Below are 15,616 nucleotides of genomic sequence, written 5' to 3'. Positions count from 1 at the left end.
CTACAGTCAGCCTAAGTATGACAGAAGCTGTGACCAAGTTCGAAGAAGAATGTGAGGTTGCCTTTTTCTACCAGTTTAATAGCCAGTGTTGCTACTGATTTCTCTCAAAGGAGATTATAGCATTCCCCAGCTTGAATCACAAGATCCATTTATTTGTGCATTTCAAAGACAAATGACAAGTGACAGAGCAATTTGTATTCTAGTGTAAGCTTATTTAGTTTCACTAGATATTTGAAACCAAAGTGACTAGCACTCTGTTTGCTTATGCTTATAACAGAGATCTGAAACTGCAAGGTTAAGCAGAAAACTAAAACAAGTTGCCGCTTCTGTTAGGGGTTACACATAGACTCATAGATTTTATTGTCAGAAGGGACTAACATAATCATCTCCTGTAGGTCTCCTGCACATTGCAGGACACAGGACCTCACTCACCCACTCCTGTAATAGACTCATAACCTCTGGCTGTGTTACTGAAGTCCTCAAATCATGATTTAAAGACTTCAAGCTACAGAAAATCCACCATTTATATTAGTTTAAACCTGCAAGTGACCCATGTCCCATGCTGCAGAGGAAGGTGAAAAGCCTTGAGGGTCTCTGCCAATCTGATCCAGGGAAAAAATCCTTCCCGACCTCAAATATGGCAATCAGACCCTGAGCATGTGGGCAAGATCCTCTGACCAGACATCTGGGAAAGATTTCTCAGAGCCCTCTTCAGTTAGTGTCCCATCACCAGCCATTGGAGATATTTGCTGCTTGCAGTTGCAAATCAGCTACATGCCATTTTAGGCAGTCTCATCATAGCATCCCCTCCATAAACTTATCAAGCTTAGTACTGAAGCTAGTTAGGTCTAGATGATTAGAAACCTTTTCCAATTTCAAGCCTAAATTTGTTGATGGCCAGTTTATATCCATTTGTTCTTGTGCTCACATTGGCACTTAACTTAAATATTCCTGTTATTCATCCCTCTGATGTCCTTATAAAGAGCAATCATATCTCCCCTCAGCTTTCGTTTGGTTAGGCTAAACAAGCCAAGCTCATAAAGCAGGTTTTCCATTCCTCGTATCATCCTAGTAGCCTTTCTCTGCACTTGTTCCAGTTTTAATTCATCTTTCTTTAACATAGGAGACCAGAATTGCACACAGTAAACAGATGAGGTCTCACCAGTGCCTTGTATAATGTTACTAATTGTTCCCTATTTCTACTGGAAATACCTTGCCTGATGCATCCTAAGATTGCATTAGCCTTTTTCATGGCCACATCACACTGGTGGCTCATTGTCATCCTGTGATTAACCAGTACATCCAGGTCTTTCTCCTCCTCTGTCACTTCCAACTGACGCATCCCCAACTTATAGCAAAGATTCTTGTTAGTCCCTACATGCATGACTTTGCACTTTGCACTATTAAATTTAATCACATTTCTATTACTCAAGTTTACAAGATCTTTTTGTACTATATTCTGGTCCTCATCTGTACTGGCCATACCGCCCAACTTTGTGTCATCCACAAATGTTATTAGCACACTCCTACTTTTTGTGCCAAGGTCAATAATAAAAATGTTAAATAAGATTGGTCCCAAGACCAGTCCCTGAGGAACTCCACTAGTAACCTCCCTCTAGCCAGAAGTTCATCTTTCAGTATGACCCATTGTAGTCTCTCCTTTAACCAGTTCCTTTTCCACTTTTCACTTCTCACATTAATCCCCAGCTTCTTCAATTTAACTAATAATGTCCCATGTGGAACTGTATCAAATATCTATCTCGATTTCAATAAGGCAAGAGCTCTGACTTTTGCATTAATTACGTATGTTTAACAGCAGAGGACCTTATTCTAAAGCACTTAGGCCTAGTCTACAAACAGGTTTTTTTACTAAAACTATTACAAGTTACGAGTGCAGTTTTCTAGTTGTATGGTTAAAGCAGTAAAGCCTGCATGTAAACTAGCCCTTCCAACAAATAGTACCATGTTCTGCAAGGAGTTCCAATGATACCATAAATAAGTGCAGAAGAATTGGGCCCAGGATAGTCAGCAGAGCTTGTGGATTAAATCCTACAGCATCTTGTAATCATGGGCTTCTAGAGCCCTCAGATTTTTCTAGAAGGCTGTTTATAGTACTTTAAACATATTACAGCATTTTATAATCCATCAATACACACAGATTCAGAGAAGCAAAACAGAATTTAATTTTATTAACCAACATACAGATAATCCAGAAGATCCAATTTTTCCTGAGACATTCTAGTGCCTCCCTCCCTAATGGTCTGGGCACTCACTCCCCCACTAACAAAGGTCACAGCCCCCCAAAATGTGACCTGAACATACTCCTCCTTGGTGCATGAAACGGACTTTCCCCACATGCTGCAACTCTTGTGTGTACCTGATAAAGACCTTTTATGAAACATTCAATGGGTACATTAAGTTCCAGATTCTCTCTCATCACTGCTTTGCAGGTCTGCCACTGAGCTTTGAAAAGAATGGAGCTAGACAAAAAAGTAGTAGCCAGTAGGTACTATCCTTCTACATGCAGGAACCACTTGGAGCCAATGACTCTGTGACACTGAACTCCACAGTCTTCATATTGATATTATTACGGCATAATGATGATGCATTTTGTACAAGACTGGTCATGTGAGGTGTAATTGGAAAAGTTATGATTTGCTAAATATGATTATTCTATTTGTATGCATGTATCATTTTTGTATCTTAAGTTATGAATATTAACTATGTATCTGTATTTCACATGTAGTCACACCTCAGTGATATCCACTAGGCAAAATGCTTCCAGTCTAGACAGCTGGCTCTGAAAGGCCTATTCAAGGTAATGGGTCATTAGGAAGAACAACAGGCCTTAGGAGAAGCGTATCTCCCATAGGGTGAGCCTTCCTGAGAATGCTCCAGACAGCCTGTAAATAATGGCTACTATGACTCAGCAAGGTATACAAGGGCATGTGACCAGGCCACATGACATGGAACTACATCTTGGATACCACTGTTTTTCCATAAACTGAGTTTGGGACAAAGGGTTCCCACCATATGCTAAAACTATATAAGGCAGGGAGTGACACCTTCACTCCGCACACAAGAAAACTTCTAGAAACACCTAAGGAACAAAAGACGGAACCAGGGGACATGCTGGTTCCAGGCTAAAGGAATTTCTAGTCTGTGTATGAAAACCCGGGGATCCCAAGCTGTAAAGCAAGTGCATCTTGTAAGCTGAGAATCTGCAGGCCTGCTTCTATCATCAGTCAGGGTGAGAGATTGTTAATTCAAATCTTCTCAATCTACAATGTTAAGCATAGTTTGAATTTTTGTTTATTTACTAGGTAATCTTCTTTGATCTCTTTGCTATCCCTTATATTCACGTAAATCTATCTTTCATAGTTAATAAACTTGGTTTTGCTTTATGTAAATCAGTGAGTCTGAATTAAGTGCTTGGAAATCTTAGCTCAAGGGGCAAAGGCTGTTGCATTTCCTCTCCACATTGAGGCGGGCCACATAGCACGGTTCACGGACAATAGGTGGACCGCAATCATTACTGAGTGGTACCTGCAAGAACAAAAAAGACCACCTGGTCGGCCTCCAAGAAGATGGGAAGATGACATTGTTAAATATTTCAGAAGAACATGGAGAAGAAAGGCAAGAATGCAAGAAGAATGGCGGACGTGTTGTGATCGGTGCAGTCTGAACAATAGCTGAAGACCGATTGATCCAGGTGATTGAGGGGGAGGTGAACTGGATAACAAATTCAAACTGGTCAGGGTTTTGACCAGGGCCGGATGGTACAGCTCTGGGGTCCTAGACTGGAGAAGCTGGTGGTTATTTTGGCTGTAGCCTCTCTATTGTTGGTTCGTGCAGTGGCTGGTCAGCTTGTATGTAACTGCAGCTGGGTTTGTCCCCATCTGTGTGAATGCTGGTGGAAGTGTAGGACCAGGAGAGGGTCTGCAGCTTTTCACAGCAACACAGTGTGAGAGGGAGCCCAGGCTGGTGAGTCAGAGGGCTCAGTGGTACCCTAGTTCCAGGTGGCACCCCAGGGAGGAACCAGTCACAGACTCCTCCTGCGCCTGGCCTTGCATCCAATGACAAGTGACAGTGGAATTCAAATAGTAGGAAAGGGCATTTGCAAGGGCTACAATTCTAATTATTTGTCAGTATGTAAAGTTAATAAAACAGAAGTTTCAGTACAAAGCTCCATCAAATAAGTTTATTTAAAAGGGATAAGATTTGGACGATAGCAGCACTAAAGATTTGAACATTCTGGTATCCAGAAGATTGGGAAAATGTGTTTGACTAAACATCTTAACAAAAACCCAGTCAGAATTACTTACCCGTTTTTCGACGTGTCTCAGCCAAAGCCGGAATCTCTCATCATCCTTCACCCATTGTGGCAGCTCTTTTTCACCTTGACCTTGAGCTTGTTCTAACTGTTCTTTCAGTTCTTTCAGTACAGAGATCTCTTGCACTAACTGATTGTGCCAGGTCCTTGAAGCCTGCAGGTCTAACTCCAGGTCTAGTGAAGTTCGGATTAGACGCTCTGCACCAAAGGACTTAACCGAAGGCTGAAACAGAAGGGATTTATGATCGGAATAAAAAGTGTCAAACTGTTCCCATCTGGTCCGAATATGTGCAACATCTCTGGTAATGCTGCTTTTGCAAGGTGGCTGCTTGCCCGAATTTGCAGTTTCACAGTCTAGCAAAGTAAACTTGCCCATGCTGCAGCTTCCATCAACACTAATGGTATCTGAAGTAAGCCAAGGGCTTCTGTACTTAGCTGACAATGGGCTGAAATGAGGAGTGTCTTCCTTACACCAGTACTCAGAATATTATCAATTATCAGAATATTGCAGAATGCTGCAAGACAACATACTAGAATTGGTTTCACACCACTGGATTTTCTCCTGCCCCCAACGTCAGGAACATTAGTGTTGATGAGTGCACAACGTGAGTATTTCAATCAGACAATCTGCCTCATGCAAAATGTTTTAGTGGCCTCCCAAGGACAGCAGCCCAATTCCACCCAATTCACATCCTAGCAGAACACACACAGTGATGTCATTAATGGGTGTGGAGCTCATTAAGCACTGTTAAATTTCAATGAACATCTGAAAAAGTGATTTTCAATTGCTTACAAATTAGTTATCCCACTAATTCCTTTGGCATGGATATGAGCCAATTAGAGCATATTTTACTTGCCACATCTAAAAAATTAGCTATTTTTGAATTCTGTTTGGAAGGAAAATTGTGAGATATAATTTTTCAAAGTGGGAGTTCTAGGAACTCAAGGGAACAGACATTTGTCACCTTTTGACAGACTAGTTAGAACATTTCAGCCCAAATAGAGAATTTTTTTTAACACTATGAGCACATGAAGACAGGTGGTTTATATTTGAAATTAACCTGAATTATCTTTGCTAACCCCTTTTAAATAGAATTATCTATTAGTAACTCACAAACCAATACTTTAAGAACATGCTTGTTTTCTTGAATGCCAGCTAAGGGAAAAATTTGTAGATGAAGTTTTTACCCGCTTCATTCTGACACTTCGCCTCTCCATAGCATTCCGAACAAAGGGCGGTTTCTTAGACAGTGTTGAACTGTCACTATCACTGCGATTTAGCTGAAAAAGAGAGAGAAGTAATTGTTACGAAACAAGCACGCAGTGCAAGGCTATTACGAATGAGCCCACAGAGCTGCAGACATTTATAGAAAGCCATGGACTGAGAATTATCTGAGAAAGTCACATGTAACAGTGCAATGAAACCCACCCGGTGCCCAAATCTGGCTGTTTTCCATGGCCACTGTCCTTTCCTGGCCTCCTTCCCTCTGCTTTTCAATGCTGCTGTTATAGAAGAGGTTGGAAGATACCATCACTTTCAGTTAGAACTCTGCACAGGTCACACACAGTCCCCTTCCCCTACTCAACATCAATAACTAGGTCAGACAAGAGCCTACAAAATTAAGAAGTAATGAACAATGTTGCATTGGCTGGGGATTAAGTCATTTTCATCCGTAACTTCTATGAATAAGCAGAGCATAATATCGGAGAAGGATTAAGTAATTTTTTTTCCCTTTTCAAACAAACTATTTCTATATATGAAACAAACTTAGTGTGTCGTGTGTGGATACCATAACTTTTTTCAGTTGTTTTTTTTTTGCAGCATTTTATATATTTGGGGTCAGATTTTTCCTGGAAACACAGAGTAAGAAACCTCTTTCCTTTGTGCTACTTCCACAGCAGCTGGACACTATCATAATCCAAGCCTAGGGACAATTCTCTTCTTGTGTACCTTTGGGCCAAGCATTCAGGAGAGCAAATGCAGAAATCCAAGGGCTGGAGGAGCAAGCATGTGCCTCCTGCATGCTAGGGAGCTCCAGGATATGATGCTTCCACTGGGAAGGTGCAAGTTGGCATCACAAGGTTGTACCTATTATGCACAACTGTGATGTTAAATGTTCCATTTGATATGAGCACTAATTTACTGTACTCCAGGATCTGTAGTAAGGTCCAGGTGCCCCTTGGATGCTGAAACCACTGAGCCGTGTACTTTCTAGAGCCCTGAAACATGGATATTCTTTGCTATGCCTAAATGCCCTGTTGAGTGTTATTTATTATATGGCTCAATGCTCATAGGCCAAACAGAAGATACAATTCAAAGGTCGAGACTGTCGTGAAGAGAATTAAACTCAGAGCTAAAGCGAAGGTAAAACAGTTTACACCTGCGAGCCTGATTTCATCTGAACTGGATACAGGTTTTTTGAAGTACTGTTTTGGTGCACTCAATGTTAGGCAGCCCTTGATGTTCTACTATAACACCTCAATCTTCAGTTAGACCAACACATACTTCACAAAGCAGTTTCCTGACAGTGTTTACTTGTATTCTACACTGGTTGAAGCTAAAGGAGTTATTTATAGTGTATCCTGATCTTCAATCCTGGAACTAATTAATTATGTATAAACATTTAATCAAAGAGGTGGCACTGACATCCTCACTCAGTACACAGATTGTTCAATTAGTGTCACACACAGCACAGTGGAGTCTTTCACGCTCCCTCAAAGCTGCTAATTGAAGTTGGTCGTCTCTACTTTCTGATTTCCATCACAACCTTTCATTTTAGAGGAGATAAACACTAGTCAGACACTTATAGCATCTCTGTCTGATGATAACCTTAACATCCATCTTTAAGCAGCATTAAATGCAGCAAGGCTCTTCTGGATACAAAAGGAGACTGAGGATGAAACAAGGTTCTATTCGGAACTGTCACTCCTCACTCTGAGATCTAAGGCAATTACTTAATCTGTCTATGTATATTCCTCACTTGTAAAATTAATTGCCTACCTTGGTAAAACATTGAGATTCTTGGTTGACATATGTGCTATTTTAATTAGTAATTGTTATTTATTTTAACTCACCCAAATTGACCCAGTTCTAGTTTGACATGTCTCATGTTTCTGTCTGAAGCCTTCATTCCAACCAGTGGCAAGTCATGGTCCGTGTCAGAGCAATGACTCTGTACCAAATGTTAGCACTAATGCAACTTATTTTGGCAAAAGGAGGGAGGGAGAACCAGGAAATGAGATGTGGTGGCAGGCACTTTGGCAGGGGCTTGGTGCCAGAAGAATACTGCAGTGTGCTTTAAGTAAGATGTGCAAGCGGTCTGCAGAGATGGAGGACTGGAGATAGCTGATCCAGTTTCTAATGGCAGAGGAATCTCCCTATGCTGAGTGACAGTTCTAGACTAGGACCATATGTGCAGAGCAGTGGGACTACATCACATGGACATGGGATGACCAGCAGTGGGTCCAGAACTTTGGTACAAGGAATGCCATATTTCTGGAGCTGCATTCTGGTCCTTCACTGTCAGGATACGAGGTCATACCTGTCCAGAGGTGTGTTGTGTTGCTCTTGCCCTCTGGAAGCTGCCTACCCCAGACTATTACAGATCAGTGGCTAATCAACTTGGTATTGACAAGACAACTGCGCTTTCTGTAATGTCAGTCACTAATGTTTGAGCATGATGTCAGGGGTATCATGCTACTAAAGTGACATCTACAAAAGATGGCAAAGTGAGGGTCTGACCACTTGGTTTATTAAAGAACCTTTGCAGGTACTAACACCATTGTTATGGCCAAGTTCTAATCTGGGTAATTATCTTAATCCTACCTAAATTCATGCTAGCATTTTAATTATATTCATTCTCTCTACACTCCCTGCCCTAAGCCACTGTATTGTGCTGCTGTGGTACAACTACTAAAACAGCTGCATTTCAGGAGTGTGTAGTGATTCCACTATCACTTCCCATTGTGAGGTTTACTTAACAGGTGTGAAATGCTCTGTGGTCCTCTGATGTACAATGTCAAGAAAGGATGCTGCACCCTCAACTTCCACTGAAGTTCAAAGTCATTGAGGATGCTGTATAATCTCCGAGCTCCGACCGTCAGCGCAGTGTATTATCAGATGAACTAAAGATACTGTGCAATCACTAAGGGAAAACATTTACAACCAAGTCTGGGGATGTGGTTTCCTTACCCGGCAGATGTATTGACTCTGTGGTCCTGGCGAAAATGTTTTGGAGCGGATTATGGTGCTGCTTCTGACAAACTGAGTTTGTGGTGGGTTAGCTGCTTTCTTCTCTTTTGGACGAACTACAGTAGAAGATTGTGCAAGGCTCTCTGTGTTTGTCTCTTTATCTACCTGAAAGAAACACACTTTAATGAACATAAGAATGGCTGTACTGGATCAGACCAATGGTCCATCTAACCCTGTATCCTGTCTTCCAGCAGTGGCAGTGCCAGATGCTTTAAAGAGAATGAACAGAAAAGACCAATCATCAAGTGATCCATTCCTTGTTGTTCAGTCCCAGCATCTGGTAATCAGAATTTAGGGACACCCAGAGCTTAGAGTTGCATCCCAGACCATCTTGACTAACAGCCACTGAAGAACTTATCCTCCATGAACTTACTTGATTCTTTATTTAACCCAGTTATAGTTTTGGCCTTCACAACATCCCCTGGCAATGAGTTTCACAGGTTGACTGTATGTTGTGTGAGTAACTACTTCCTTTCATTTGTTGTAAACCTGCTGTCTATTAATTTCATTGGGTGACCCCTGGTTCTTGTGTTATGTGAAAAGGTAAATAATAGTTCCTTATTCACTTTCTCCACACCATTCATGATTTTATAGACCTCTTATCACATCCCCCCTTAGTCGTCTCTTTTCCAAGCTGAACAGTCCCAGTTTCTTTAGTCTCTCCTCATATGGAAGCTGTTCCACATCCTTAATCATTTTATGTTATATTCTTATGTACCTTTTCCATTTCTAATATATCTTTTTTGAGACTGGGTGACCAGAACTAAATGCAGTATTCAAGATGTGGATATATCATGGATTCATATAGTAGCATTATGATATTTACTGTTTTGTTATTTATCCCTGTAACTGCGTCCCCCCACCAACCCATCAGTGACAACTGCTTTTGTGTTTCGCCTGAAATCCCACTTCTACTTTCACACACTAAAGAGCAGTTTTTCATGAATTAAACTACAATCTAGAGCAGTGCTTCTCAAAGTCAGTCCACCGCTTGTTCAGGGAAAGCCCCTGGCGGTCCGGTCCGTCTGTTTACCTGCCATGTCTGCAGATTTGGCCGATCGCAGCTCCCACTTGCTGCGGTTCACTGCTCCAGGCCAACGGGGGCTGCGGGAAGGGCGGCCAGCAAATCCCTCAGCCCATGCCACTTCCCACAGCCCTCATTGGCCTGGAGCAGTGAACCGCGGCCAGTGGGAGCCGCGATCAGCCAAATCTGCGGACACGGCAGGTAAACAAACCAGCCCGGACCGCCAGGAGCTTTCTCTAAACAAGCGGCGGCCCAACTCTGAGAAGCACTGATCTAGAGCAGACAAAGTTGTGTCTCTTTCTTGACTCTCCCTATGCAATACACTGTAGTCCTGCCCTTTCCAAACTTGTGAGTAATTTCTACAACTGTATAATTTCCTATAGATTCAGTTGCAAGTGTTCTGTGTAAATCCTGAGTGACTCCACTAATTTTTCAGATTTACACCAACGTAGCAGATTAAAAATCAAGCCTTTACATTTAGATTATCCATTAAAGACCATCTTTTTGTTACTGCACACCCACAATTGACAGAGACAAGACAATCTGAGCATTAAAACAGGCCCTTGATTAGGTAAATAGGTGGTGATTAGATAGTAATATCATTTAGGATTAATTAGGAGATCCCATGTGTTAATCACGTTGTCTGACAGTGCTAGCTGAAGAATGCTTCCAAGACCAGGGGACACATGGCATTTTGGATTAAATGGTATTTCATAAATGTAGTGTTATTTAAAATTGAGGTTTGACTTTAACGTAAGAGAGATCTTAAACTTCGTGTGACTCCCGTAGCTCTGCTTAATTCAACATTGGCCTGGTCATCTTTGCAACAGATAGTACTTAGTCCTGCCATGAGTGCAGGGGACTGGACTAGATGATCTCTCCAGGTCCCTTCCAGTCCTACGATTCTATAATTAACACAGAGCACGCAAAAAAACTTATCACAAGTGAGTAAGACAAAGGGAAAAGAATGAGATCAAGAAATATGAAGATGTTCCACTCAGAATTATTTTTAGCTCTTTTTAAATCCTAAAACTTCAAAGCAGCAGTAGAAAGATACAAGCAATTCAGACTATGACAAGTATGTAGTCCAAAACAAAACATTAGACGGCTATATGTTGGAAGCTGTGCCAGCAAATTTTCCTCCAAAAATGCAAATTCATGGGCTTTCACCTCAAAATGAATTTGATGCAAATGTACACCCTGTTGCAACAAAAGCCTCCTGTATTTGCATGAGTAAATCAGGTAACTGAACAGGGAAGCATCTGAATGACCTGATTTGCTTATGCACATGCAGGAGGTTGTTGGTAAATGCAGGGCTGAATGGCCACAATATATATGTACATGCACTTTTGCAGATGAACACATTAACATTAGCTTTATTAAGTCTGCTTTTCATTTGATAGGCCTGCGATAAGTTGTTTGGGCTACAGTGATTAGAACAAAAATAATATAAAAGGAAACGTTTCTAAACTGAAGTGGATCACCTTCCCCACAACCTTCATCCCACAGTATAATTACTCCACCAAGCCTCTTATTTCCCCTGAAGTGCTGCTTGCTGTGATTTTATAAGAAACAGAAAAACACTCCATGTAATTTTCCAAGAAACCAAAAAGCAGAAGGAATTGCATTAAATCCAGCAATTAGGGATGATCATAATAGTGAACAATGTAGTGCTTAACTCATCTTACTAAATATCAGGCTTATGGAAGCGACAACATTTACTCTGGGCTTTACCTTTACTGCTATCGACTCTGCATGCACTTGGGATTCTGGATTCTCTTCCACCTCCCAGAGTGTTTTTCCATCACAGAATTCTTCCTCCTCTTCTGCTTCATTGTCACTGTTCCCATCCTGCTCTTCTTGCTCAGCAACCTCCTCATCTTGCCTGTCATATAAACTGCTTCTGTTACTGGGCTGGACCCACTTGGGACAATACCCCCATAGCATCCTTGATCTGGCTGGTGTCCTAAGTATGCTGATCAAAAAGCACCTCTAGTGCTGCCAGTTGTACCAGATCCCTCATGATGTTCCATGGAACAAGGGAATAAAAAAGTACACCGGTTGAGGTGGAAGAACCAGCAGTGAAACAATTAAAGGCAATTTTCTCATCTTTCATTCTACGATAAGGTGATGACTATCGTTGAATACATTTGCATCAGTTTCTGCCACAAGCTGTATACTGGGTTTTGTGCATTTGGGTTTGACTTAGTGCTGCTGGGCCAACTGTATGGTGGGTTTAGGAGGCTGACTTGGGGATTCCCCCAAACGGAGGTACTCTCAGTGTGAAAGCTAGAACTATGTTAAACAACATGTTCTTGAGAATCTTTTGGCAAACCTGAGCACAAATAGGTATTTTGATAGCTTCCCCACCAAGGTTTGTGCTAAGTTTTGCTTTTAATTTTGTGGTTGGTTTGAACCTAACACTCAGTGAAATGTGGGACTGACCATGTAATTCACAGCCAGTTAAAGAGCTCATGCAAATTCTTATGAACTGAAGGTATGGTATTTCACAGGTCCATCAATAACTATGTACCACGGATTAATATATTTTATCTCTTCCAATTTTAACTTTTACTAGCTCCAGTCTCAATTCTCAGGCACATGCTCTTCTGTTGCTATGGATGTAGAAAAAGATGCCAGCAATGATCTTCTGCAAAGTTCAAGAACTTTGATCAGCTACTAGACAAATTTCAATATTAAACGATTGCACCTTTGTCTGCATATTATCACATTAAACTTTGACTCACTGACATCCTCATCTGAAACACTATGTCAAACCCATAGAACCCACAGACTCTTACACTATGGTAAGCAAATAGGATGCCACCTACCAATTCTCTCCACTAGTTAAAGTGCTTCTGCTTTCTTCCAGCTTCTTCTCTACTGCTTCCAGTTCAACAGCAGTCTGTTCCAGCAGTGCAGATACAGAGTCCTGTATAGAAGAAAGGGCTTTATTTAAAGACAGTATTCATTCCTAAACCCTATCAACTATCAGAGTGAGTGTTCCATATTACTCACAGTAAACCCGAGAAAAATAGGAAAAGGTCCATCAGTCAGGTAAAAAGTTACATCCTAAATCAAACTTTTAGTTTTATTGACTCATTAAGTATCATAATGACATTTTTTACACATAAGAATGCCATGCAAACACACAACTCCTGATTTCTGTTCAGCAATTTAATATATTATAGAGGACATTTATGCAAGCTTCCGTTTAGTATTTGCCCTTACTGTTTTTTCAACACAGGATACTGCAGAACAAATATCCCCTTGTTTATGTTTTCTGCTTTGCTTCTGAAGATATTTATAACTAAGAAGGTTGTACCAGCGTGTTGACTTCTCTCCAGTTCGACATATTTCAGCCAGGCTAATTTGTGCCCCACCCTGTTGGAACCAAGGGAAAAAAAAAGAGTTGTGAGTGCCGTATCAGAAGGAAGTGACTGCAGCAATAAAATGTCAGCAGAAATATGTAACAGCAAAAAACAAGGCTTTGGGAGCTGAAGGTTTAGTTATCCCTGAGAAAAACCACCACCACCACCACTAATCTTCCCTCTCTCGCTATTTCAGGCATCATCTTGGTGATGACTGTATGATATTAAATTGAACCATATTGTTGGGGGCTTCCAAGGGTCAATATACAAGAAAGATTAACTTCAGCAGCTGCGTGCAAATAAGTGTCAAGAATGATGAACAATTATGTTTTGGCCATATTAACTTGCAATCACTTTAAATTAGGAAGAATAAAAGACAACAATTAAAAAAAGAGATGGATTCTTTTCTAATTTAAGGAACCTCAAGGGCTCATCAAATTGCTCTTTCAGATATAGGTGCTTGCGATTGATCATTTAAAAAGGTTCTGCTTGGTTTTGTGTCCACTCAGCCTGGATCCACTGTGAACTCTCATTTTGTCTTGTTTTACTACATCATAGCATATGCACAATATATTGCAATTCTGTTACAATTTTTATGGCCTGTGCTTGAGCAGACACTAGTAATGAGCTTAGTACAGTTAATTTTATATTGCACAGATTTCCGGCAATTAAATTCAACCCAATCTGGAGTTTACCGAGGCAATAAGCACGTAGAAGCATGTGGGCTACCAGATGGGAAATCAGTTTGGAATACAGCTGCTTCTTGCTGTTTTTTAAGCCCAAGTGTGGTTTGCAGGTTAAGGCAGCAAAGCAGGAACACCATAAAAGTGTGCTGGGATTCCCAACCAAAGTTTATGTAGACAATAGCATCTACTAAGGGAGACATGAAAGACTCCAGAAACATACAAACAGAATTAACTTTCTGTTGCTTTGCAATTACTTAGGCCCCAGCTCTACAAGCCTTACTCATATTAAGTAAAATAACTTACTCCAGAAGCAGTTTAATTAAAATCAACTCCCTTACTAAGGGAATACTGACCATTAAAAAGGATAGTTGAACCCATACCAACAGAGTTCTATGGAAATTACAGGGTTCTTTACAAATTACACTCTTCTATGGAATTTGAGAGAACGATCACATTTCTAAGAGGATTTTGTAAAAATCCTAAAGAATTTAATAAAACTGCCTCCATTATAGAATTCTACAGATTTTTTTAAAAAATCCTCTACAAAGGAGATCATTCTCTATTACATTTTACAGAACATTTCCCTAAGGGGTGGGTGCAAACTGTGGTTCACACCCTTAAGCCACAAGGAAAGAGAAGTCTAGTGGTTTGAGGAATTGGGTTTGTAATTCAGATCTTAAGCCACTGTACTTATTGGCATAAATGGGATTCTCCGATATAATGAAAGTCCATCGCTACAGAGTCCTACAGCTAAGGACGATAAGGGAAGCTTGCAAAACTGGCCAAATCTGAGTTTTGAGAACACTAAGTATCTGTCAAATTAAGAAGGGATAGAAAAAAAGATTCACACAGAAATGAATGCTGACCAGGCACTCCTCGAGGTGAGACTTATCCACAGTGCAAACATCAACTCTTAAAGTCTTCTGGTGTAAAGCAGGGTAAGAGATTGAAACCCAGAATATTTCATTGTATACAAGACTATCAGAAGCTTCCATGGGTCTTGTGCGGAACAAACAGCTTGTGCTTTCAGAGCAAGGAAGAACAGCCACACGAATGTTCCTATTGAAAAATATTTTAATTAGTGCCATATTAACTTGCAGTAAGCATCTGTTATGAGATTACCATAAATCACAAAACACTATTATTTCCCCACTCCATCATGAGAGCATCTATCCTAGTCAGACTTTCCTCTTTGGAATACTAATAATGAGTAATTTTTAGGGCATATAAGTTGTTAAAAACAAACATGAAATGTATTATAATTTTAGGACAAGTGGAGTTATGTACCTAAAAACAGGATCTAGAATCTTCTTAAAGTCACTGACATTTAGATGAGAGAAAAAAACATGAAGAGATGGAATTAAAATGGACAAAGCTAGGAAGCTCAAATGCCCTGGAGAGAACTTTTGAAGTGTTTGAGTTTTGTAATGCTGTACTTACGATACTCAAAAAATTAATTGCAAATGGGAAAAAAATCTGCACCAAAAATGTGGGATTGCAAGGGCTGGAAACACTGCCAAATAGCTGCTGGCTCACCATACATGGCATTCATAGCACTTTTGATGTGAAAGCAACATCTTCCATTTATTTTGTTGGCAGCAGTGAATGTGATCTACTGAGTTAATGCTTAATTTTTCATTTAAATGGGACTGGCAAACCATGAAAGTCCACATATCTGGACTCTGCACACCCTCTGCTCACTTGTACTGAGCAATCAGCCACAGCTGACAATCTTGCCTGTTAAATGTTAATTCCATAAAAGTTTTTCCTAACAAAGGAAAAAAATGAATCTAAAGATTATTGCAGGAAGAAGTTCATCTTCATTTCCATACATGGATGTATGAGCTCACAACTGATGGTAAATGTAGGATAAATAATGGGATGTGCTTAGAGGGCTACATGCATTATATAAAATGGAAAAATAAAATAAGATGTGTGAGATCCCGGATG

The 15,616-nt window shown here is 40.5% G+C and overlaps 1 protein-coding gene across 1 annotated transcript in view; it reads right to left on the bottom strand.

Moving 5' to 3' along the window:
• Positions 1–15,616, bottom strand: part of WWC1 (WW and C2 domain containing 1) — a 138,869-nt gene that overhangs the window by 7,850 nt on the left and 115,403 nt on the right. The window contains exons 15-21 of the mRNA XM_050962549.1: positions 14,533–14,725; positions 12,841–12,993; positions 12,441–12,541; positions 11,344–11,494; positions 8,526–8,690; positions 5,522–5,614; positions 4,326–4,556 (exon numbers count right to left, since the gene is read on the bottom strand). Coding sequence (XP_050818506.1) covers positions 4,326–4,556; positions 5,522–5,614; positions 8,526–8,690; positions 11,344–11,494; positions 12,441–12,541; positions 12,841–12,993; positions 14,533–14,725 — 1,087 coding nt within the window. The remainder of the gene's footprint in view (positions 1–4,325; positions 4,557–5,521; positions 5,615–8,525; positions 8,691–11,343; positions 11,495–12,440; positions 12,542–12,840; positions 12,994–14,532; positions 14,726–15,616) is intronic.

The sequence above is a fragment of the Gopherus flavomarginatus genome, chromosome 7, assembly GCF_025201925.1.
Source record: "Gopherus flavomarginatus isolate rGopFla2 chromosome 7, rGopFla2.mat.asm, whole genome shotgun sequence".
Lineage (NCBI taxonomy): Eukaryota > Metazoa > Chordata > Testudines > Testudinidae > Gopherus > Gopherus flavomarginatus.
Note: the sequence above shows the minus strand (reverse complement) of the source record. Positions and strands in the feature narration are given on the sequence as shown.